Source organism: Cupressus sempervirens, chromosome 3 (assembly GCF_028749045.1).
Source record: "Cupressus sempervirens isolate cs-2001-9-10 chromosome 3, ASM2874904v1, whole genome shotgun sequence".
Classification (NCBI taxonomy): Eukaryota; Viridiplantae; Streptophyta; class Pinopsida; order Cupressales; family Cupressaceae; genus Cupressus; species Cupressus sempervirens.
Window position 1 is genome coordinate 370,148,454 of NC_143120.1, and position 27,874 is coordinate 370,176,327.

Sequence of the window (27,874 nt, forward strand, 5' to 3'; positions counted from 1 at the left end):
TTAGACTATATATGAAGGAGCCCCAAAAAGTATTCAGATAAGAAAATAGGGATAGATATAAAACCTGAGCTATACAATTTGGTGCTAAGGCCAAGGCCAAGGACTAGGAGCATCAAAAGCTAAATTTGATAAGCTTAATCGAGGGGGAAAGTTGAATACATATGCAGAAAAAGAATTCGAGAGGGAGAAAGCAACCAATGATACCTAAGCTTAGGGCGATACACCAAAAACTAGTACAAAAAAATGAGACTTAGTTAAAAAAATAGTCCACATAGCAAGTCCTCATCTAGAGAGGAGCCTTTACCTTCTTGCTCAGCTTAGCAAAGCCCTTCCTCCTCCAAGTACCAATCCATTCCTTTCCGTTCCATACAAATTCTAGTTTGGGTAGCTGCCAACAAGAACAACCAATTTCTTGTTATTTCCTCATGCCACTTGGCAAACCAGTAGTGGTTTTTGATCTTTCATATATGCCTCACCAGTACAACCCTATCATTGACTTCGTACTTGCTCCTCTTGGGAATGCATGCTTATTATTTATGTTGGCTAGGACCTCGTCTATCTCTTTAATAATCAACCCTTTGAAGACAAATCAAAAAAAATCTCTTAATGCAAGTTTATCCCTATCAATGTGCAACACAATAGCGATACACATGGCTGTTAAAGTTATGTTTGGGTTTATCCAACATTTTTGAGAAATCTTCACCTACTATAATCCTAATAGAATCGAGGATCAATTACCAATTTGACCATCTTCCTAATCCTTAGATTGCACATTTCCCCCCAAAATGAGATTTCCTATTCCCTAGCCTCATTTTGATCAAGGTGTCCATATCAAACTATGGGAGTTGATTACAGAAAGAAATGCAAACTAAAGGGCAACCTATCAAAAAGACTTATTCACAATGTCAAACAAAACCAATTGATCTAAAGCTTGAGCCAAGCCCCTTTAAATAGAGGAGAGCACCATCATGTCTGTTCACATTTCTAATTATGGTGATCTTAGTGCCTTAATCTGTCATATCTTTTGGTTTAATTACCCCATAAGGTAGATAGTGATCTTGTGTGTAGAGGGTGAGTTGTCACTGTTTCCTGCATTCTTCCTTGAATCATTTGAGCTTGTTGTACCACCTCAATCGCCAAACATGTGCAAAAGGATTATGCGTAATTAGAATAATCTATGACATTTAAATCATTTCCCAAGGGTGACTATTCATGACCACAAATAAATCAATGAAGCTAGTGTTTTTTACTAAGGGCATAACAAATTGGGGAGGAAAGGCAGTGGGAGATCTTAAGACTCTAATTTAAGGTGAAACATGAGTAGAGTGGGCTAAATAAACAAGCAAGCTAGAAGGAATTTAAAAAGATATGGGAGAAGAGATTGAAGTTTAAAAGACTAAGGTTGTTAACACTAGTAGTCTAAGATGTGTTGTTATGATGTTAATAAACTATTTAAAATATTTTTAGAGTTGGTTACAATTGTAGTCATGAACTATGATTCTTTATTTGGGATAGTTTGATTAATTTTAATTTTAAGGGAAGTGATTAAGGTTTTCATTTTTGGAAGATTTTGTTATTCTTGACCTTTAGGGTTTGGAGTGAATTGTTTCAACCTAGTTCTAAGTATGGATTGGTTTAACCATTGAGTATTATTGTTAGATACGTTAATTATTATTATCTATGTTTGTATGAAAGGAGTCTTTTCCATGAGCTTCTAAATTTGCTAGCAAATTAACTTCCTTTTTCCTTCCCCAATTTATTTACATAATATTATATTTAAAAAGTAAATTTATAATTTTATTGAGAATAATTTATTAATTCATAATTTTTGGTTAAAAAGATAGTTTTTGTTTATTAGTTTTGAGTAAATATTTGAATTCAAACAAATATTAAAACTTCATACAATATTTATAATCTAAAAATTTATTAAGTCGAGAGGCTTTTTACAATGGCAGCAATCTTCAATGTAAACATTTTTCATTTTGAAAAAAAAAATTGACGTTCATTTACATGTCAGAAAAATAAAATAGAAATAGACTAAATATAATTATAATTAAAATCATGAAAATTAAATTTATTTATTTACTATTTTTAGTTTACTATTTTTTAAATATAAAATTTATAAATAAATTGTTTATGCAAATACTTTCAGCAAAGAAAATAGAAATAGGTTTTCTTTGTCTTACATACATGTAAGAAAGTTAAGTACCAGCGCTCGTGTTTCTTGATATTTTAAATTGAAATTTTAGTTATTAAGAACAAGAAGATTTCTACAATTCGTGTGATTATTTTTGCATCAATCACACAAATAATGACACAATCAAATCCAGAAACATAAGATTGATTTTAGTTACTTCTTTTCAAATTTTTATATTTCAATATATATGACAAACACCTTAAATATTTTGTAACCGAGTTTTCAAACTGGTACTCAGATATTTAAAACCCTGTTGAGAATAAGTTAGCAGAGGCCTCCAGCGAATAACTCAGACACGCAGAGAATAGTCGTTTGTTTTTAATCCCATTATGAGATCTTATGCAGAGATAGAAATGGATTTGACTGACAGATATATACATTTTGCACAGGGACGAAAGAAAGAGCCCTATTTGGTAGTCTGGTCCAATTCTGGAGATTTTTCTATCCAAATCTGCCACTATTTTCAAGATTCATGGAGGAATACATTTCAATTTGCAGACAATATTGGGGCAAACATCTCGCGTCATAACATGGTTGAGTGTAATGACGTTCTCTTTCGGAGGGGAAAGTCACGTTTGACTATTGTGGGTTACAAAATTAAAGACGAGGGTTTCATTAGTCCTGTTACAGTAGCTCCATTACCTTCCCAACTTGTTCAAGATCTTGATGGGTGTAACTTTTTTATGTTTTCATATGGTTCTTCTGTTCTTGTGGTGGGATCCTTAGGTGGACTGTATCTTGGTGAACTAAACATTACAGAAATGGGTGGAGCTCACCCATTGTTTGAAGGAATTGAGCCTAGCAGACTTCAGCCAAACAATACGGGTATTGTTATTTGGGAGTTGTTTCAGGATGAGGGAGATGAGTTGCTTTGGAATTGGAAAGAATTTGCAAGAATGCCTCCTGAGTCGCTTCCTGAATGTTTTGACCCTACCTTACGCGAAAAGTGTGTTTGTGTGGGAGATTACCTGTGCTTCAGCAGTCTAGTGGAAGCTGAAAGTGCAACAGTATTTGCATATAATTTAAGGGAAGGTTTTTGGCAACGCCTTCCTCCCTGTAAAATTCATATCAATAAACGGTTTTGGATGCCATTCGAGCCGAAGCTGAACCATTACCAGTTTCTAGGAAAATCTGGAGAACGAGGGATTATGTTATCACGGTGATGGATATTGTTTATCATATGTAGGTGTTTCAATGTCTACAATGGTGTGCCTACGAATATGCATAAAGGACATAAAAAGGTCCACTTATGTCATGCAGCTATTCTATTTAGAACTTATTATCCTATATATCAATTACATCATGTGCACAGGCTACCGGTGGGTTTTTCATTGAATTGATTGTAGTTCCTTATGCCTATGTGCTGTATTTTGCTTATAAATTTTATATCATTATTTGAAATTAGATTGTGCTAGTACTTTGAGCTTGGTTTCTTTATCAAATGTTTCGCAACATTCAGATGGAATCTAGAGTGCACATTTCCCAGCCACTTTGATATCGCACTTTATGGCTATTTTTGTTCAATTTCCAATGGTCTAAACTATAATATAAGGAATTTTTTTTTTTACAGATGGTTTCATGGCTATTATTATTCGATCCCCAATGGTCTACACTCCAAACAATAAGGACATCATTTTTCTTTTACAGATGGATTTATTTAGTTCTTTCAGTAATTTTGAAGGAAGACATAAATAAGTCCGATTTGGAATTATATGCTTCTGGGGTGGTCTTTGTGTAACAATCGGTTTTCCCTGGTCTAATTTTAACATCTATCATAAGCATAGAATACAGTTTTAACTTTGACTTCATAAGAAGGCAGTACATTATTCATGTTCATGTGAAGAAGATTACCGTTAAAGTCAGTTAAACAAAATTGCTTAACTAAATACTTGAAATACTTTTTAATGAAATTACTTCAGAAATTGAAATCACATACCTCGGAAAAACTGAGATTGAAATTCATCTAAGTATGCTTCTGCAACCACCCGGGTTAGTCCACAAATATACTATAACAATTTCTCAAATCGACTGCTATCTCAAAAATCATTTGATGAATATCACTAAATAGCATTATAACTTAAATTAGGGCATCACATATCATCTTACCACTTAGGGCATCAATTACCATCGGTTTATTTAGGGCTTTTGGTACTGCTTTACCACTTAGGGCTTCCGCGACCACGGATTCAATTTAGGGCTTCCGCAACAACAGATTTATCTAGGGTTTTTGCGATGACGGATTCAATTTAGGGCTTTCGATACCACGGATTCAACTAGGGTTTTCGATACCACGGATTCAGTTAAGGCTTCCAATACCACCATATCAATTAAGGTTCCAGCTGTCGCACAGTCAATTAGGGCTTCGAATTTCTTTTCCTTCCAATTGCCTCTCTGTGACAATTTCTCAAAATTAGATAATTACTTATATTCAATATTCATTTATATGAAGTAAAATGATGATAACAATGAAATACCTCAATTTAATCTTACCTTTTCATAAACAAAAATGATAATAGTTGTTTCCGATAGACAATTGATTTCATGGCTTATCTCTGTTTGACGCATATTTGATATCTTGAGAGAGGTGAAACATTGCCAAGGGCTTTACCACCCAACCTCAGACCACAATATATATCCCCACACAATCTCTTAACGAGAAAGGCCCTCCCTACCCGGAATTGACAGGGAACATCTTACCATTCACTAGGCATCATGATATATATAACACGCCATACAACTTGGCAGCAGGAGATCATCATATCAGGAATATGCATGAGCTATTATTAATGATATGTTTAAAAAATGTCATAACTGACATTATTGATTCTTATTGTTGATGAATCTTTCCTCACGCCCCCTCAACCTCATCAGGCCTCCAAGCCCGTGATTTCTAGGTGTTTGTTTAATAATTATCAAAGTGGAATTGCATGAGTTAAACACATTAGATTAGTTTGTGAATTTTCAATTTACTGATATCATTCTTAATTTATTTTTTTATCAGGTTCATCTACACCTCTCACCATCAACAGGTCATCAGACCGGTGTATTCTAGGTGCCTGAACCATTACATCATATACCCATTTATTAAGACTCTACATCCTATGAAATTCCTTGGCATTTAGAATCGATTACTTTTTCTGTATATTATCTTAAACAAAAACATTTCAAGATAAAATCTACAGATTTATGGCATGCATGGTTTGATATTGAAATAATCTATATTCAAAAGAATCTCAAGTGATGGTTTTCGGTATTACTGGACAAAGGAAAACAAGATTATATAAGCACTAATACTTCCATAGTTGGCTTTCATTTTTAAACAGTAAATTGCTTCATAAGCTATCGTGCATACAAACTCTAAGGCGTTCTTGAGTAGTCAATAAAGGTAAGCAACAAGTCTTAATATTGTATAAAATATTTCTTAAGGTTTGGATCAACCCGACTTAAAAAAACAAAACAAATACATGAATGAGAGTTGGAAGATAAAACAAGAAAACAAATCACAACCTTACTCGGCTTACGGCTATACAAAGGAGTTACTGTATCTTAGCGTGTTTGCTTCTTCCGTGTTCCACTAGAACAAAAGACAAGAGATATGCAAAACATGGAAGTTCAGATGTTAAATGCACAGCGATTGAGTAGGGTAATAGACGTATAGCAGGGTGATGAATGTATCTCAGGGTGGTAAACGTGTTGCAAGAAGAGTCTGAGATAGATATCCAATGTCCCCCATAAGCGACAAAGCCAACATTTTTAATCAATCAAATTTGACCATACGGCTGAGAGACTTTCATTTATCACCAACTCGGGTTACAGAAAGACAAATATTTGAGACCATGGCAGAAGCATGAACAGGCGAGAATGTTGTTACCTCCTCTCAAAAACGACAAGGCAGTATATAAAAGATAATGATCGGCTTTTCATCTTCTGCCGTTACAAGATTGAAATGCGATTGAAATTCCCATCGATTGGAAAATATGAAACGTTGGAACAAGGGGTGAAAAAGTTTTATAAATATAATTATAATTCGAAAATTTATTAAAATCTTATAAGTACTTTTTAAAACATCACTCTATTAATTTATTAACATATAAAGATGCCAAAATATTTTTATATTCAAATACACATGTATAAATTATTATTAAAAATAATACAACGAAAGATTCTTAAAATATTTTAAGAATGCGTTTTATATTTAAACTTAATTAATTAAATTTAATTAATTATTAACAACTCATGCAGTTCCAGAGATTGTTACAAATCGCTTGGTCCTCTACCTGTCTGTCCAATGATGGTGATGCCCTGCCTAATTCTTTTCTGACAATGCTTCCACCCCTTCGACAAGCTCCCTGCAAGGAATTTCTCTGTAACTAAATTATAAATTATAAATAATTATATTAGTTAACCTTTTGTCTTAATTCCATGAATTTGCGATTAACGAATAACTAGCATGTCATCTTCACTTGAAATCATAACGACTATCTTACCATTTCGCTAGATTATATCAAATTATACTACCAACTGACTTCATGTAAACTTCAACGTCTATATTTCAAACTAGGTCTTATATTGTAAGTTAAGTGTTTTGTCTGCAGAGACTGATCAATATAGACAAATGGATAAAAGCTGATTTCTTCAATGGGCTAGCTGTTACTTAAAATGGTAATCCAGGTATCTAGGAACAACTCTTTCCTCGTCTTCCTCGAGTAAAGTTTTGTAAGTGGCATAGAAATATAATTAGGAACCTTTTGAACCCCTGACCGATGGTTAATTTGATTAGGTGCTACAAGAGGATTACAGAAGTAATTTGTAGCCGGAATTAATATGAAACAACTATCTGTTCTTAGTAAGAGTTATCAGGTTTTTTCACATCTGCTGGCAAGCCTGTTAATGTCAAGGACTCTCTACAAGTTTAGGTATCTTAAGAGCATCGGAATAATGGTCAGGAACATTTGTACCATCCTGTTGGCCATATGAATGTTGTTGTGATGTTTGAAGAAATCACAAGCTATCTGGGGTACCCCAAACAATTTCTGATGTAACTTGGCCAACTCTTCCCTCAGCTTCCTTTCAGCTGAGTTGTATTGGATGTCCAGAAATATGATCAGGAATCTTTTGAAGCCCTGACAAGTTGCTTAATTTGATTGAGTGCGCATCAACAGAATAATGGAAGTAACTTGTAGCAGGAATGGGTATGAAATAACTATTTCTGGTCTTACAAAAGATAAAGTATTTTCAAATTTGTTGTTGATGCTGTCAATGTTTAGGGCTCTCTATAAGTTTAGCTCTTAAGAACAGAAGAAATATTGCTAAAAACCTTTGTACTAGTGAGTAAGCCATTTGAATGGTGTGGTTTTTGAAGTAATCACAGCTATCTGGTGTACATAATGAGAACATTTTTGTTGCAACTTAACCATCACATACATGAAATCTTTAATGTGGCTATCTTAAACTATATTGTTAGTCTGTTCCTTGCTGAGATTTTCTTCACTCTTTGTTTAGCACGAAATATTGATGCCACTACTTCATTATGATTACTCTTCTTCCTTCCTCAGTTTGATGGTGGACAATTGCAATTATGACATTTTTGTTGATTTCAATTTTTACAGATAACCTTTTTGGTTTCTTGCCATTCACAGATATCTCAATTTGCCTCATTTAGGTGATTTAGTCTCTTATTGTTCCCCCATAGCTTTTTCATGTTGTATCTAGCAATATCTTTGATCTTTCTTGTTGCCTTTTTATGCTTTTTTTGCTGGGGTTGCTGGTTGGCATTAATTGATATTTTTTCTTGTTTTCCTTTAGTTTCTAGATGGAGACAAGTCAACAAGTCGCTTGTCAGGTCTGCGCAGGTGATCTTTCTGGCTTTCTGCTCATAAGTAAAGTCATTCTTAATCTTGGGATAATTCTAGATTTTTTTCATTTCATTCGCGCTGTTTCCCTAATTTCTTTTCTGGACTTTGTTTCATTGCTCTGATTTCAACAATGATTGCTTCAACATAAATTCAGTTTTGCTTGCAATCTCAGTTCTTTTACCTTATCTTCCTGTTTTGGTTTGAATTCTTTATATTAGCTAACCTTTTGGCTTCTTATATCAATTGTGCCCTTTCACAATGAACTAACCATCTTCTTCATGTTATTCTTTGTTTAGGGAATCTAGATCCTCTAGACCTGGATGTAGAAATGAATTTAGTTTATTGAAACAAAACAAGGAATTGTTAAATAGAAGCGTCAGTCAAATGGAGAAGGCACGTAATAGAAAAGAATTTACAGCTGCGATTACAAGTGACTAATTAAGCTGAGAGGATTGATTAATAAGCAATGCAATTAACAAAATAGACACCATCAACAAGAATAATGAATTTAATTTAATTGAGAAAAGAATCAAATGATTGGTTATTACTACGGGCAGTTCAGTGTACAAAACAAACAAAAATTTCCAACTCATGAAATATGAAAAGAATATAGTGGGCAGAACAATCTTTTATATATTGTTGAGTATGCACAAGTTCAAACCTTGACCACTACACAAGTTGCAGTGTAATGCTCCGTCCAGAGATCTTGGGACAAGGATAAATATAAGCCAAGATAATTTTAAAAAAAAAACAAGTATGGATGCACATGACATACGACATATGAGGATCACAAAGATTGCAACGGAAGACTAACCAAACATCGTGACACCAACGGAGCTCCAAACGCCACTATTGACCAAAACGACTAATAACAGAAGACACTAAATTGAATTCAAATCAAAATATTCCAAATTCAAAATGCAACACCAAAGGATTGAAGAACACCTAAGAGGGTACCCTAAACACTTTCCAAAAAGTTTGGGTCTTACCAAAGTGCCCGTTGTCCGCCCGGACAGGTTTTTACAAAAACCAGGCGATACTTTAAATTAGCATTGGGCAATACTTTCCAATATTGTGCGGCATTTCTTAAGAAGGGGTGCAACACTTTCAGGGTTTTGGCGACACTTCTCTCAAGAGCATGCGATGGTTTACAAGTATCGTACGACACTTCTTCAATGAGGGTGCAATACTTAAAGAGTATCACATGATATTTCTTCCTAGGAGGTGCGATACTTTCCAGTATTGCACAACAAAACTCTAATGGGCATGCGACACATTATTGTATCACCCTATGCTGACTCATGGTTGCCCAAGAAAATATGAAAACTCTTAAAGACAAACAAAGAGGGGTAAAACAGAGTTTAGAACCTCCACATCGGGGAGTACCGGATCCATAATTCGAGGCATGAACACTCAAACACAATACTGGAAGACGGAAACAACATCTAACTATCTAACAAGCAGAAAAGGAAAAGTATAAGAGGTAACATCGTAGTGTACATAAAACAACATTGCAATAACTGAAAACAACATTGCAATTTGCAGAACAACCAAACTAAGTACACGGTTCCTCCCAACCATAATAGTATAATAAGACCATCGTGGGCCCTAACCATCCCTTGCACGTAATATTCCAAGCTACTGATCAGATCATCGCTACTATCATATAGGGGCATCACTACTAAAACGTGCTACAACATAAGTATAAGAAAATCTAACATGCTAGAAGTAAAGCATACGATAATCCTACAAATCAACTCGTCATGTACATATACTAAACATCATAATAAGGAAATGTGTCAATACTAACATCATCTAAACATGATACACAAGCATTTCAATGAAAGCATAAATCACAAGAAAGCATACTTTGAAACTCGAAGAACCAAGTGAAAACATCTAGCAACGGTTACACTAGGACAATAGACCATTTCTGTACAACGGTCCCTAGCAGTGGTATAGGTAGCTACACCTCCCAACCACATGGAACTCGTAGGCCCACTCCTGCTGTGCTGATGGAGATAATGATCCAACCAAAAACACGCACAAGCAAGCAACCATGGCTAACACACACGCTAGGCAATATGATGACTGAAACCAAGACATAGACAATGCATAAACTACAGGTCCTGGTTAGACACTCAACATGCTACTAAGTAGGGGTTGACATCATGGAGAGTCGCTTGACATCGACAACCCCAAGCTAGTATTGACAGCTGAACTCCGAAATGGGAAATGCACACTTTGGGTGGCAGCTCTTCTCAACAGAAGGCGTACGAGGCCAACTTTTTAATTATCTTATATTTATTACCACCTAGTATTTTAATTTAGTTATCACTTATATAAAACTTCCTCTTCCAACCAACGGGAAATAGTCACTTGGTTGCGAGATAGAAGCCCCTCCATGTGCTACCCTACCCTACCCATGCTCATCCAACGATGAGTGCCCGTAGGCATTCAAATTCCCAACCCAACCCCAATTATCATAACTTCTAGAAGTACCACAGAAGATCGGGACTCGCAAGTCACTCGACAGATGTACGTGCACGTACTCATGTGTGGTGCTCCACCATCACAAAGATCATAACACACACTACTACACTAGCACTATTAAAGACAGTAGTTAAAGACAAAATATCAAAATTGTCTTTAAAACATTTTTTATATTTAAATTATTTTAAATTTTTTTAAAGTATTTTAAATAAAGACAATAGAGAAACTCATGACTTTTCCAAAAATGACTGATTGTTATATTTCCCAAACTTATGGCGCTCATTAACTCAGTTTACGCGTTCTCAATAAGGCATCATGCACAGTTCTCAACAGGGCATCATTTGCAGATTTCAACAAAGGCAAAAGGCCAGTTCCTCATGTATATGATTGGAAGTCATGACAAGTTCCTAACTTATATCACATTTTTTCCCTTGATCTATCATGCCCTAGCCATCATCGATAGTTCTCAACAGAAGAAAAAGGGTTGATCATCATGGATATGATTGGAAGTCATGATCTATCATGCCCTAGCCGTCGGCGCCTTCAACGGGAACAATTATGATATGCACAATAGACAGGTAAATACCCTAAAGATCTCTTGTATGTTTAATCTTTTCTGCTCGATTTCCTCTGTATTTGCATTACACTTTTCTGATTTGGCGCAATAAAATATGGTCTTTGGGATTTTGGGTTTTCAATCTAACGGAAAAAGATCGCTTAGGTTGGAAAATGTCGACTGCTAATAGCCTTGGACCATCTCAAACACATTAACTGAGGTAAGACACTTGTCGTGGCTGCATAATATATTAATGAGCTTTGTTTGTTTTTATATGCCCTACTTTGTGTAGTACCCTGATCTTTCAATGATTTCATTGAGATTATAGGTTTTATTATTTTTTGCCCTAATTTGACGTGGTTCCTTACCATTTATCTCTCCGCTCCATGGATCCTCCTAGGGTTTTGTGCATCAAGCATTGCTTTTGACCATGCTGAATTTTTTCTTTCTTGTATGAAAGGTATAATCTCAACTATATAGAATACCTTTATCACTGCTCACTCCTAGATTTGTGAAAGCGGCAGTGAAGGTGATAGTAGTTATCAGAGTTGAGACTATTGATAGCCTTTGAACCGATTACTTATGGGAGTAGTTGTCTTCTGTTTTGTTTCCTCACGTATTCTCAATCCCATTTGCATTCTCAGATAAACTGACTTCATTTTCAGGGATGACTCCAAATTCATCCTTAGATAAACTGTGACGCAAGCCTTGAAGCTGCTCCCTCCCATAGTAATCTATAGGAGAATAAACAACCAAGCTACTGGAGAATCTAAACATTAGTATTAGTGATCTCTTCGCAGGTTTGTTCTTGAGTTTTGATTTGCTTCTTCCTCAATCCGATTTTTTTTTATATGTCTGGATGATGTCAACTGATCCTTCCCTTACACAGTAATTCCATAGTGTCGAATATAAATTTCCATAGTCTTTGTGTATGATTTACAGTTACGATGCATCGTCTACTTTTACTATTGGTGATAACCATTCTGAAATTCCAATCACAACTCATTAGATATGGTTTGTTTACAAGTAGTTCTTAAAGGAGACCACTGAAAATCCTATTTTAAGTTCATTGGCTCGATTCACAACTCAAATTCTACTAGGTTCTACCGCGCACATCAAATTTCACTTCAATTTTGGCAAAGCTCTTTCTGAATCCTTCTCTGCAAACCCACAGTGCAAATAAAGGACCCAGGCTATATTTGGGTCTGAACGTATCTGAACCCATAGTTGGGCCCAACCGAAATCAAACCCATATTTGGGCCAGACCAAACTGGGACCCTGGTTTTCTAGTGAAGAATTTGGTCAACTTATACCCTTGTTTTATAAAAAATACACAGCTCTGATTCACTTTTCATGTTTTGACAGGTTTGGAATGTACTAAAATACATTTGTACTTTTTGGAGTTTATTTGCATAAATTTTTCATCATTTTGCCTACCTTCTAGTTACATGTTTGATGAAAATCGATACAATTCTGAAAAACTCAAATCTCCTGAAATCTAGGAATTGTGTTTTTCTGTCAAGTTTATTTTTCATGTTTCTTTTTTTTGAGTTTATAATTGCATTTTGATTTTTTTTCACAGACTAAGGCTACTTGTTCTTACTTTCTATCATCTGATTTGATATTCATTATTTAACATAGTGTGTTTAGTCAAACCAAGCATTCTAGTTCTGATTAACACAAGAATTTTGTGGGTTTTTTTCCCTTATTATAAACCTTCAAGTCTGCCTTTTTTTTTCACCTTCGGGCAAACAGTTGAAGCAAATTTTCAAACTTTACTGGGTGAACGTGAAAACTAAACCAGACATTTTGTATTACTCAAATTAGGGCAGGTCAACATACATTTGACATTCTGCCGTGGTAGTCATCACTCCTCTCAGGTGCTATTGAATTTGATCAACGGATTGATTGATGAGACTGGTCTTACATTCAAATTAGTTTTAGCCGATGAAGTGGAAGCCTTAATTTACTGTAATTGGGTTATGAATAATTGTGACTATGTTTGCGTGGAGCTGACTATTTTACATCCCCATTTGGGTACAGTAGAGAGCACAAAGCCATGCTGGAGATGTCTTGATATACACTTTGATGAAACATAAAGAGTTCATTTTACCATGTTTTTTTGGAGCTTTAAATGTTATAAGGTGTTGTTGATCCTGTCTAATTATTGAGTTTCCTGATCCAAAGTCATCTATTCAGTATCTAATGTTTCCAAAAATTCATGTTGCAAGAATTTGTGTTGATGATAATACTAGTTTTATGTTTTAATAAATTTGCCCAGCTTCTTTCGATAAGAAATGATAACCTTTCTATAATAGCCTACTTAACAGACTAGCAATATAAAGATGAAATTTGAATAATTGATGAATTACCGAGAGTCGTGTTTATTGTAAGGTAATGCAGTATAGTTTAGCCTAGAAATCTTTTTGAATATATTATTATCTAAATAACATTATAATTTCATGTTGTGATATATGATAAAGGTATGAACTATTTTGACTGCAGCAATATTGAATGTTATTGTGATACTAATATTAAAATAAAGGTTCAGTACATCTATCATTTTCATAGCTTTCTTTCTTTGTGCAGCCGTCAATGCTTATGGTTCTTGATGTGCAAGAAGTGTACACCCCTCTTCAGATGAAGGTCATCGTACCGATTTTTGAGGTTTATGTTTCTGTGCTGTCGAGTTCTTTTGAATTTAAAATGTTTTACCATTTTTTTCCAAGCAAAACCTTTCAACCTTTTTTCTGTAGGACACATTAACCTTATCCATTGTTGGACACATTAACCTTACCCAGTGTTGGACAATCTCAACTTTAATTCTATAGGACACATCAACCTTATCTGTTGTTATTGGAAAATTTAATCTATCTCGTGAAGTGAATATTGTTCTTAACTGGGCCATCCAATTAGTGATGGCTTTTGTGACATCCCACTAATTTTCTATCTCTTTGTTGACATCCCAATTTAGTGTGGTTTTTGTCTGAGTTTTCAATTAGTATGATCTATTTTTTGAGTTCATGCTGGTCAACTATATGTCCTATCTAGTTTTTCTTGACTGAAATAATTTGCATTATTGCCTATGCAACCCCTAAACTCCCCCAAATTATACTTATTTTCCATACACTAATCAACCTCCCTACATTCCTCATGCATTTTTCCTTCTTAGCCTCAAAACATCTAAAATGCCCAACATAACACTAGATTATGGATACTTTAGGATCCAGCTGATTGATTTGTCCAAAGCATCCCGACACTTAGAATAGATGATATGCTAAGTAAATTGGAGCATCTAGAAGTCACCTATCACTTACTCCAGTTGCTCAAATAGAGCCTCATGAATCATCATGAGTTGGTCCCTTAGACCATGCATTTGCATCAACAATGTTGATAATCATGTTTCTATCCTCTTCATCCAGTAGTAAGAAGAGGAACACAACCTGCTCTTCTCTTGACTCCACTACACACCAACAATGTGTGCCTAAGGAAAAATGCATTCCTTCTGTGTTGTTCAGTAAATTTTGTGAGCCTTTTCCTACATGTTGTTATCAAGAGGAAGCCTATTCCTGCACCAAATTCTATGATCCTATATAGCTTTTTTGTCCTGAGAAAATCTCCATTATTGCCTGTTTAGCCCCTAAAATCCTCTAAATTATACTACTTTTCCATACCATTCCCAATCAACCTCTCTTCCTTGTGCATTTTTCCTTGTTAGCCTGATGATCCAAAATGCCAAACATGACACTAGATTATGTATGCTATGGGAGACAACTGATCAGTCTGTCCAAAGAATCCCAACAAACCACCCCAAATGCCCTTCCACTTCAATTTTGGCCAACTCTTTAGGAAATTTGCAATGGTCTTATATTTTGGACCCATCTGGTTCAATTCATTAGAAACCACTTGCAATACCATTCAAGGAAAGGACACAACATTAAGTGGTCTAATGTCACTCTCGCACTTTTGCAGAGAACACACCAGCTTGAGCCACTCATCTTTGTTCTATGTAGCTTGTCTCTTGTAAGGACACCTTTGTTCAAAATGGTCCAAAGAAAAGCACTTGCTTTCAAAAGCAATCGCTTACTCCAACAAAGCTTTATTGGGCAGTGGTCATTATTCTGCGTGTTACTAGTAGATATTGCCATCGTGCAGCCCAAGTGGGCATAGTATTGGCCTAATATGGTAGCACACCATTGAATCTCAACATTAGTATTACTGATCTCTTCACAGGTTCTTGAATTTTGATTTGATTCTTCGTTGATCCGAATATTTTCAATGTTTTCCTATACCATCCTACCTTGAATGTGTACTCTGTCAATATAATGCTGCACATTCTTTCCCCAAGTTTGAAGTAATATCTCTTTTAATACTGCAGGAATCCATCCCACAAGTCAGCCTAAAAGTTTGTTCTCCAATTATCCACCCACAAGTTAGATAATTTATAATGTTGATTGACAATCCCACTCGAACCTTAATACAACTGAACTGCTATTGCTAAATGCCAAAGTGAGATTCCTACTTGGATTGAGACTATCCAAATACTTGTTTTGCATGATTTGGCACCACAATTTCTTAGGGTGTTTGAACAACTTTCAGACCAATTTGGCACCCATTACATTGCCTTTTTTACTTTTTTCGCACCCCCCCATACTCAAATGGTTTAGTCGCCTTGTCCTAGTGCACCAACAAGAATCTTTTGCTTTCATTCATCCCCTCCCATAAAAAAAATCTTTCAACCTTCTTTCATGTTAGAGGCCTCCTGCCAAGCAAGACATGATATATATAAACATCACCTCCATTACTGCTTTTAGCATGATTACTTGATGAGTGACAACCATCTCCAGTTCCATGTATTAGCGTTACCCAATTCTTTTCTATTACATTATTTCATAATGATGTTTTGGCAGCCCCACTGAAAACTGAAGAACTAAAATGTTTAGCTGGAGTGGTATCCACTGTACATTGAAGTGTTGTAGTGATATGCTGCCTCTATTTAAGAGCACATAAATATATGGAGAGGCCGGGGGTGAATAAATATATAAATAGTTTGTAACCTTTCTAAAACTTGATTAATCATTAAATATAACAGCAATGTTTTATAAAGCTCAATCAACACATGCAATACTTAGCAAATAAGGACACTTAAGAACACAAAATTTATGTCAGAACCCTTAATGCAAAAACCCCATCCCAAGTAAATGTTTTTATATATCTTCTTTTACAACGTTTGTAGGCACCAACCTGCTAAATGCATCAACTCTTAATAAACTCCAATTTCTTCACTTTGTAGGCACCGACCTGTAAACATGAAGCACCAACTTCACTAAAATGAGACGGTAACCTCACCAGTTCCATTGTACTGTAATGGTGATCATAAATCTGCCAGAAATCTGATTACAATATCCTCGTTTAATCTGCTATAAACCCCTTACATTCTTCTTCTTAATTTTGAAGGTATTATTCTTATGTATAATACCTTCACTCTAAATCTGGTGTGTGCATGTGTGTGTATGCTCACACAACGCACACTCTCTTCACCTCACATACAATATTTATTTTTTACCTTTCCTTATGCTCTTTCATAAAGGGATGCATCCCTTAAAATTTACACACCTTTTACAAGAACATGACCATTTGTAGACAAATTTCATTTACTCTGATATGATACACGCCTTTTAGTAACTTCATTAATCACCAATGTTTGTGTAAGTGCATCCTTTAATTAGCACATACTGATCACTCCTGATTGCCATTTGTTTGTCTTTTTTGGCTTTCGACAAGTTGTGCTTTTATAATATATTCCACATGTCTTTTTGGATAAATATAAATCACTTCTCTTTCACATATGTATAATCAAAACATGTTAATATCTGTTCTTTATTATTGTTTCTATGTTGATCATTGTCCATTGTGTTTGCCACTTTGACTTTTCATACATTTTGCCCTTTGAGCAATTTTTATTCACTCAACCAATAATTTCTGCTTTTCAGTGCTTAACTTGGGCAATGATGCTTACTATTATTTGAGTGCCATAATTCAATGTAAATGTGGAATCATTGCTCTTCAAACTCTGATTGTTGCCACTAACATAATCTTAATCACTTCTTAGAATAATATCACTGTTCATTAGTTTTTTTGTTTCTGCCACAAGTGCTGCCACAGTTATTATACAATGAATGATGTTCTTGAGACAAGTACTCATTAAAAAAACACATTTCCTTGCAAATGAAGGTCATGTGCAAAATGCTCTGTACTTGCATTCTCATTGCATCACATCAAGCACTACAAATGAATGAAATATAACCACCACTCGTTCCAATATGCAATATAGCTTTTGAATTTATTTCTCGAGGTAGTGTAAATTAAACTTATCTTTGTCATGCATTTCTTCAACATTTGTTTTTCTTTCTAACAATGCGAATGATCGTCTTGAGATCAGTGAGAACATTTGAACAAACATCTCTTGTTGGTTTTGAAGAAATGTACCTTCGACTCATCCTTATTTATTATTTGGCCAGAACTTTTGCTATATAGATCAATAGTATTTTAATTTTATAATGATTTCAGCCCCTCTGATGCTCACATCTCTAAAGAACATTGTTTCCTCTGCAAACTGGGTGTGTGTAATTGGATCCATAACTGTAGCCTTCGGACTGCCTCTCCAACAATAAATCCACTACCTTTGTTTTATGAGATATCCTAATTTAAATTCCGCGAATATAATGAATAAAAATGGGTACATAGTGTCCCCCTTCTGTAATCCCTGTGAAGAATCAAAGAAGCCATAGAGGGATGCGTTGACTGCAATGGATATACACATGGTGGATGTGAAATAAAATATATTATGTAGCCACTCCTTACAAAAACTAAATATTTTCAATATGCCGAGCAAAAATCTCCACTTAATCCTATTATAAGTTCGATCATTGTATTAATTTATTTATCCTAGTTTATCAATCCTTAATTGAATGGATTGTTTCATTTACTATTATTATCCTGTCCACTATGTGTCTGCGTGGAGTAAATCCACATTGCTCTTTTGATATCAACTGCCTCAAAATCTTTTTGACCTGTAAGTGATATCTTTTGATATGATTTTGTACGATTTATTTCATAGGGATATCAGTCGAAAATCTGCTGTTGATTTCCATTCTGTCTTATTGGGTATCAATGTAATCACTATATTTTTGATTTCCTTAACATATTTATTCTTTTTTCTTGAATATATACAAAACAAAATACTTAAGAGGAAAGGGAAGGGTTCTGACAAGTGATATACTGAATGCTGCTCCATGTGGTGCCACCCTACAAGTTGTGAAATATAAAGCAAATAAGCAAAAAATAGTGAGCAGATAACCTTAAAATGGGTGTAAAATGCTTGGAGATAAACTATCATTTGGATGCTCGCTAATGCTGTATGACATTACTATTGTCTGCATTGACAGGGTTTTCTACCAGTAATGATATTTAAAACTGAAGCATATTCAATGTCGCTGCTATATATGGACAAACCTTCAATATCGACCTGTAGACATATATTGATCAGTAATCACATACTTCAGGTGGATTTGTATTCTCATTAGGTTCATTGTTTGCATGTACATAATCTAAATAGTTGATTATTGTCGTTGATTCTGTGTATCTGCATCACTCGATCAGATTTTGTTTAACTGTTGAAGACTCCCGATATCCTCTGCAATTTGTTTTGATTTTGCTAGTAGTTCCTGGGTGTCTTTCTGATATTCTATGCACAGCATACGGCATTCAAATGGTGTACAGTCCCTGGATACGCTTTTGCACCAATAATAATTTCTCTCTGTGTCCACATATGGCATATGCGTTTATCTCTCCAAAGTCATGATATGCTCAAATGAAAATTACATCATCACAATAGTCTTCACTTTATGTACTCTATATGCTGATTGACTGATAATTTGACAATTTTGACTCTGCCATATCAGCGTTTGGAAATTTGACTGGGCATAGAATTAATTGTTTACTTTTCGCATAGAAATTATTTATTTACTTTTCACACCAAGCTGCTCCATACAGATCTGTTAATTACATCGTTCCTCGTCAAATAAATGTTTATCTCCATCTCATCTACCAAACAATGAATTTTGTGATCGTTGTCTCTCTTTAGATCTTACCAATAATGCTTTTCACTTCTCCATGTTCTGTCACTAATTCTTCTTCTCAAGTTAATATGCACCGGTGTTATTAATTTATATATTCTCTTGTTTTCAAAACTCCAATATATATAATAGTTTATGTAATTGAATATGATAGGATTTATTCAACATATATAACTGAAGAATATCTAATTCAATGCATTAGATCATGTCATATGATATGTGTAGATTCACTTTAATTTTAGCTAATCATCTCCTTAAACCTAGATATCTATTGTTAACTCTGCCTTCTAAGGAAAAGACACCTTTTACTAACATGCAGTACCTATTTTCAGTATAGGACACAACTTGTTGACTGGTGTTTTGTATTATCAGGGTTGTTAGAGAGCCGAAGTTGATGATTTAGCATATAAAAGTTACTCTTTCACTATTTTGGGTAAGTTCTATTTTTTAATGGGTTATGTATTTTGATATATCTCAATGCCTATTTATGTAATGATACTAATTAGCATCCAAACATTTGTCTTTGTAGATTATTATTAAGATTTCTTGTTGCCGTCATTACAAAATGACAGACGAGTTACTTATTTTATTGTCATTTTGTACATGTAATATCATTTTTAATGAAAGTAAACATTAACCTTATATTTAATAGGTAGCACATAGAGTAATACGATATTAGTATGATATTGTCTATAATGAGAGAAATAAATTTTTTTTTTATACTCCTTTATGATAATTATCAGTCTTTAAATACACATACAAGGTCAAAAACGATATGGGCTTTTCCATAACATAGAAATGTGTTCAACTAGGTATTTATGATTTCTGGCACCACTGCACAACTCCATATTGGTAGGGTTTACAGAATAGATTTCAGATCTTCCACTTGTTCTACTGTGCACAACTTGATTGAGTTTCCAGCTTGACAACATGTTCAACTTTGGCAACCTTACAGCATTTGTCAACCTCCATGTAGTTTGTTATTTTAAAAATTGTTTTTAGATTTAATTTATCTGGTTCATCTAATATTGTACTTACTTTTCTAAATGTATCCGTGCATATTAATACAATGACTCCAACTCCAAAATAAACCTACTTCATACTATTTTAACCCACAATCAATGGTCTTTCATAGAAACAACATATGGATTTCTGAAATACTAAGAAAAGGTGAGTGTTATAAGGAAAGAAACATAAAATGCAGAAAAAGAAATATTTTATTTAATCCAAAACTTTCTTACCTCAACTCCTCTTCCAATACAATACTTCACTTGACAATCCATGTCACTATAAATTGTTTTCTATGGCTACCACCTGATCAATTACTCCAAAACTACCAAACCTTCCCAAATACTTGACTTGCTGACAGGTTTTGAATGGTAGAAGGGGTAGGTAAGAAGGGATGTTGTCTAGTGGTTGTTTGAGACGGTGGTGTTGGTGGTTTTTTCTTTGTTCTATTTTTTTCTCCTTTGACACTAATCTGTTAGCCTTGTTGTTCTTTTAACATGCCTTCTATTGAGAAGCTGACAACCCGTTTCTACCTCCATTTGGGGGCCCCTCACACAAGCTAATCCCTTGACCTGATAGGCCTATGAAATGATGTTTAACTCAGTAATATGAGCTTCTATTTTGGGTTTGGCAAAATTTGCATTTCCATATATACCTTCCCTCTCCAACACATTTATCAATTCTTGTTGTATACTTCCACAAAGAATAACTTTTATCAATTTTAAATCTTTGGTATCCCTCCCCCCTTACTGAACTCTCACTACTCATTCTTGCAATATATAACGAAAATAATAATAAAAATATTTCAAAACTTATACAAGAACTTGATAAAATTTTAGAACAATAAAAAATTGAAAACAAACTATCAAAGAAGCAAAGGGAAGGATCAAATGGATACTTGGAACACTCAACACTGATTCTTGGAAGGATTTGAGACTCCACAAACACTCTCCTCGAACTTGCAAAATGTCCACACCCAAATGAGAGAGCAAAATGAGAAAGAAAATGGGAGATTAGAGGAATGAAATGTTTCTTATTGGGCTTCTTTTAGGGTTAAAAAAGAAAACAATAAAAAATAATTTTTTAAAAAATGTTTTTAAGTGACTTTTTTGGCTCCATGGGCCGTGGGTCCTCTCAGATTTTCTTGGGTCCACTGTGGGTCTGGGAAGAGTCCCAATTGGGGACTGTGGGTCAGCCTAGACTGGGGCAAACCCACAGTCCCCAACAAGGATCCTGCCCAGACCCGTCGTAGACCTGAGCTTGAATCTGGGTCCAGACGAATTTGGACCAGGACCCGAGCTCCAGGGTCTGAACCCAGCTTCTTATATATATATATATATATATATATATATATGAAGAGTAATGCCCACGTAGGGTCATGGCCCTACTTGTTCATAACCATTTTTTTGGGCTTAACTAATTTAATCAATATGTGCTCAATCATATTAAGAGCCCAATATTATTCAGGTCGATCACAGTAATGTTGGGCCTGATATATGTCACAATAATGTCATGCAATCAAAATAATACAAGGAAAGATACTTGTCTTTGACAGTCATAGAATATAGAGCCAGATCAAGCATGCTAATAATGCATTAATATAGTTTACATGCTGACATCCATGTATTTGTATCAATTTTATCATGATCTTCTAATCTAACTAAAGGTATGGCCTCTTTGAAGTCATGTTGCTCATGCTTCACAAGAATAATTAATTAATATTTGGAGTGTAACGTTAATGCTTGAGTTAAAAGTGGTACATTTGCTTGCATTCAGGGAAATAGCACATCATCATCATCTGAATATCAGATGAATGAGTAGCAAGACCTAAACCAGAGACAAAATAATATTTCAATGAAGAGATATATTGTACTTGCAAAAGGTGCAAAAATAGGAAACCAAAGAAGTGTCGAATGGTTCATATCCACAAATTGCACTATGGAGTTTACATGGAAGAGGTGCATTATAATTAACAAATTGGTATGCTTAAATAAAATAAATGTGCACATTATTTAATACATTATTATTCATCATTTCAATGGTTTTTATGATGAAAAGTCACTTCCAATACATAATATTGTTGAAGCACCAATGGGCGTCATTGATGATAACCACTCTCAAGATGATGAGCAAGACACGTTTATTGATGAAACCATTTCTCAGATAAATGAGGCTGGTATCAATGAATTCATCCAAGGACTTCTACACATCATTAAAGGATAGAAATTTCCTGTAAGACTAAACGCAACTAGATATGGCTGTCGAAGAAAAGATAAAAACAACCGCAGAGCCAGAGAGAAATAAATTGAATGTTGAAGAAATGGGAAGAGTGTTCCTAGATTTGCATGGAGATTAACACTCAGGAAATAGTCTTAATCTAATTCTTTTGGTTCGATGCGTGACTGGAGAGGCAATGAAGGGACTCCTTTATTTAGTATAGCGATAAATTTTCATAAATGTTACAACTGGCTCAGGCCATTGTGATGTGCTCGTGGGGATTTAAACTCACATGGTGACCACAAATTTCACACATTAGAGCATAACCTGGCGCCTCATAATAGCACTTATGAGGCATATGAAAAACCAGTGCCAGTGTAGTGTGGTTGCAGAGCCTCAGCCATTGCCTCCTCTTAAACAAGAACTTGCCACATTTTGGTCTTTCACTTGAGAAGAAGTGGCCAGAGCCTGCAATAACTTCTCTTACGAAATCTCATGCAGCGATGGAGGCACAGGGCCCATCTATGCTACTTCCTTGAGAAACACAGATGTAGACATCATTCACATTTCTTCGCCCATCTCCAAGGAATTATCCGTTACATATAAATTATTAATAAAGTTACATTCAATCCTTTGAACAATTCATTTTTTATAAAACACTTGGTCTTCAGTATTTGCATCATCACATTTATTATTAGCGTTACTTTACAAATAGGTGCAAATGTTATCATGTATGAAGAGATTGTGTGTTGATGTGTACAAAGAATTTCTGCTGCTTATCATCAATCAACATAATTCAATCCCTTTATTTTAACGTTTTACTATTTCTGATGATGCGTAGCATAATATTGTGGAGTTTCTATGTCACGTGAGACTTCCTGGCACATAGCAGTTGACCGAGTGAACAATCTCTGTAGCATTCTACCATGCCACTCTACTTACTCCTCAATCGATGCTTCAATATATATTGATGTCGCAGTTATGTGAATGACTTGGCCTTTTCTAACTCAAGCTTGGAAGGACATATATTTAAATAATTACAATTCATCTTCCCACGGTTACCGGATGTCTTTTCTTGAATGGGCTTAACCATATCGGACTTCAAACATGATGCTTATTGTTATTCTGTAAAATGATATGGCTCACATCTTTCACACAAGTGTTTGGTAATTATCTCTGCCATTTTTAAACCTGGGAATTGTAATCCCGAAGAAGGGCTAAATCACGCCTATTCTCTATATGGTAATGGTTCTTTTCTATTCTTTCTTGACTTCAGGTGATGCCTTCTGTATGTGCTCAATTTCTGATTATTCTGTGCAGCTGCAAATGGCTCTATATCCCTTTGGAAGTGCAGCATGTTCTTCATCGTCAATACTTTCATTTTCTGTTATGGCAAGTATGCACTATAATAGCTTCATCCACTTTCAACCCATTCTCCTCCACGGCCTGCTTAAACCCGATAAGAGCATTGTTTGCAGCCAGCTAATGGAGATTTGAGCAAGACTCAGAGATTTATTTCACTTTACTGGAATGAATGTCAACCATTATTATTTCCTTCCTTTCCTTTTGGATGAGAGCTGGAAAGCTTCGAATAGTCAGGACCTCTGCAATGATTTCTTATCAACCAAACTTAGATCCTTAAAGCACAACTTATGCAAGCCACAAAAAATGGTACTTAGAAAGTTCCATTACGTTTGAATCTATGCCTTCATCCCTTTTGATCTGAGTACTTTGTAGGTTAGCACTGAAAAGGATCTTTTACTTTCTCATTGCTGAAACTGACTCAAGCCAATAACTAGGAGATCCAGAACAAAATTATAACATTCTACAATGAAGGATACAAACTAATAGCCTCGTATTAGCCTATGTTAATTTTGATGGCTCATGTCTTTGTATGGATCTCTGACTGTGTAGTAAATAACTCAAGGAACTTGAGAAAGACATCATCAACAGAGAAAAATGACTGCAACATCATTAGGAACCATTTCACTAAAACCATCAAATGAACCCTATCCTTTTCACCATGCTCCCCTTTAACAAATTTTGAACAGTTTTCTCATTCATGAAAATGGAGACACTTTTAGTCTGTGAAATGATATCATGATGTATTCATAATGTTCTCCTTAACATCTTCTCTGTGATAACCTTACTCATTTACTGTATTTTCTCAACGCTTATCAAACAGAATCTAGATTTGTACATGTATATTGCAATTAAATTCTTACACACACATATGTCTTGAAGATGCTTTACAATATCACTTTATATATTCATATCTCACTATGGAATTTGATGGAGGGATCACTTGTATAAATTGATGTGTTTGCTGAACTGCATTTCTCATATCTATTTCTGCATGCTTGATCATATTTAAGCAATAACATACTAGTTATGTATTCCTGCACAGAAGCTTAAGTCAATACAGAGACTTTGATTTCCAACACTCTCTTATCACTTCTTCAAGCCTCTTAGACGTTTCACTCCATCTACTCCCAATAAAGACCTTCATTAGCCTATATGAATGTATATTCTTTTGTTCTGAAATATTCCTTTTGCATCTTGGATAATGGTTTGGACACTTTTCATGATATGTTTGATATCAGGCAACTCTGTTCAGTGTTGTAGTGCATATATATGTATAAACCAGCTTTCTCATACAAAAATGTTATACAAGGGCTGTCATATCTCAAGAAATTGTGACTTAAATTGAAACATTACCTCCCTTCCATATATACACAGCGATAAACAATGAGGAAGATAAAAGAAACCTTCAGTGATGATGGGCCCCATAACATCAGACTTCCAGTTTTTCAAATCATCATAACGAAATAAAACCCGATGAAAGATGATGGTACACAAATGGAGGGCCATAGGATAAATATCTTTTGAAGTTTAGTAATAAAGTTGTGATATAGCTGAATAAGTGTATCATCATCTTGCAGAACCTAGGCAACTTTTGGGAAAATAATGAGAGATAACATTCTAATGGAAGCGCTAATTTGTCCAAATTAGGGCTCCATCATGCCCAAAACTCTCTATATGTAAAGTATGATCCTATGTTTTTTGAATGGGGATGCGTACCCAGTCCTCAAACTGGTGTCCCTATCTCCATGGCATTTTTGGAATGGCAGGACAAGAGGTAATATGCTGTGGCTGTCCCCTTTTTCCCCGAAACTTTAAATCTCAAAATGGCCCCAAAATGGTCGAAAGTGTTACAAAATGTTTGTGATATGCCTGCCCATTTCAAGGGAGGACAAGGAGATCTAAGACGTGCCTTGATCAATTGGCATACGTCCAGGTATCATAGATGGGATAAAAGGCAACTTCACATGTTTTAAAAAGAAATACTTGAATTTATTTTAAAATCAGTTTTAAAAGGGGCATTATGTAAATTAAGTAGTTTGTGATGTGTTCTGATGGGTGGTTCCCAAAAAGAGAAGTCATAATCTTTGATGGATTATATTATTTCCATTAATCATTATTAAATTTTAACTTTTCCAATCTGAGGATAACTATTTATTGAACTGCACTCTAAACAATGTTGCTTGATGATGATGGATTCTTGTTATTAAAGTAAAAATAGTAAGGTTCTTGGCTGAGCTATATTAATTAATAGATGCTCTATATGGTGTCTGATCCAATTCTTTCTGTACAAAAGTTGGCACAAATAATTTCAATTTTTTCCATCCTTAGCATGTTGCCTTGCATAAATGTTTGGATTGATGAGGCCTCCTTACAAATAATCTTCTATTGATAGTCTAACTGCCATGAATGGTCGGGGAATCTGAAGTAGCCTTTCATTTCCCTATATTTCCTAGCATAGAATCTGATAGTTAAAACCCCTGGAGCTACTCCCTCCCAGTGATTGCTTCGGACTCTCCTTTTCTGATCATTGCAACAACTAAGTGTTTGTAGTGTTGTGCGCTTGCCAACTGTGTTTCTACATGTTCTACATCTGCTATGAGATGTTCTTCACCTTGTTAAGCAATGATTTTTTGAAGTGCAGGCATTGTATTGGAAAGATTGTTGCATCTTTAGCTATTGCTACATCTTTTATTCAAATAGTTATATGTTGCATATGTTATTCAAATACTTGTATGTTGCATTTTAAATGTACAAATCCACCTATTATATTATTTTATTGAAATAGTTATATGTTTCATTTTTTTACCTATTATACTGTCATATGTTACTTCATTTATTGTACCGTGTTGGTAAGGTTCTAAGTTGCGATTTCCAGCAGCCTTTTTTCCTTTCACTGTTTAATGACTAGACTTGAATTACATTGCAGTGCAGAAGTTGTCAGACTATATATTGCATTAGTTACCACCTTTTTATTGTAATGTGTATTAAAAATGGGTATACAAGCAGATTGTCAACAACATGTAAGGTTGTAAGTGGAGACAATGCCATCAGCTTTTTAATCCTAATTTATTCGGGATGGTCCAATCAGAATAGCAAGTTGTGGGCAGAATTGAAATTGTTTCTTAACACCCATTTTCATAGGAAGGGTGTAGGTAGGAATAGCTTTCATCAACTTAAGAAATGATTGTTGTTTAAGATTGGATTCAGATTGGGGTTATGCATTTACCTTAGCTTATCATTAATGTTATTGTGATTTTATCTTATCTTATCAACTTCAAGCTTATCAAGTGATTATCGAGCTTATATATTAAAATCTTTTATTTCACGCTTATCTAGTGTATTTACCTTAACTCATCATTGATTTGATTGTCATTTTATCTTATCTTATCATTGTACTTCAAGTTTATCAAGTGATTATCGAGCTTATATATTAAAATCTTTGATTTCAAGCTTATCTAGTGTATTTACCTTAGCTTATCATTGATGTGATTTTCATTTTATCTTATGTTATCATTGTACTTAAAGCTTATCAAGTGATTATGAAGCTTATATATTAAAATATTTAATTTCTCTTTTTCATACAGGTGATAGATCTGGAAGCTTCATTGACAACCACCAAATCAAATCCCTTTTCAGTGCATGAATCTTATCTATGTAGGCACCATTCTTGGTACTGCGGTACATATACACAAGGGAGTTTCTAAAATTGTGAACAAAAATAATCAACTCTCAGGACTTGAGGATGGCAACACTAGCACTCACTTCAACTCTTATCGTTCTTCAATCATTAATATAAATTGTGGTGGGCTCTTTTGTGGGTTTTATGGTTCTTCAATCACTTGTGAATAATTATTTCTCATTGCAGAAAAGAATATACTCCTATGGGCTCTTTGTTGTGGGTACATAAACACTCAATTGCTAGTGTTTACTGTCCTATTCATGTTACGTTCCTTTTCTTGTGGATTAAGTTCCACACTATTTTGTAAGGCAACATTGATAATAAATGCAATAAATATGATTTTTTCTTTAAGTTTGTTTTATTATA

At 34.7% G+C, this 27,874-nt stretch overlaps 1 protein-coding gene across 2 annotated transcripts; it reads left to right on the top strand.

Moving 5' to 3' along the window:
- The first annotated feature begins 2,274 nt into the window (after window positions 1-2,274).
- LOC149566528 (uncharacterized) lies at window positions 2,275-27,854 on the top strand. Of its 2 annotated transcripts, XM_089819841.1 has the most exons (3): window positions 2,275-3,516; window positions 18,550-18,666; window positions 27,414-27,854. In XM_089819841.1, the coding sequence occupies exon 1, from the start codon at window positions 2,527-2,529 to the stop codon at window positions 3,358-3,360; it is 834 nt and encodes a 277-aa protein (XP_089675967.1). In that variant the 5' UTR covers window positions 2,275-2,526; the 3' UTR covers window positions 3,361-3,516; window positions 18,550-18,666; window positions 27,414-27,854. The 2 variants fall into 2 exon arrangements, with proteins under 2 accessions (XP_089675967.1, XP_089675968.1); XM_089819842.1 differs by lacking the exon at window positions 18,550-18,666.
- Window positions 27,855-27,874: the final 20 nt, after the last annotated feature.

Excerpts from the sequence above, each read along its gene's own strand:
- LOC149566528 (XM_089819841.1), top strand. The coding sequence starts at position 2,527 with ATGAGATCTTATGCAGAGATAGAAATGGATTTGACTGACAGATATATA.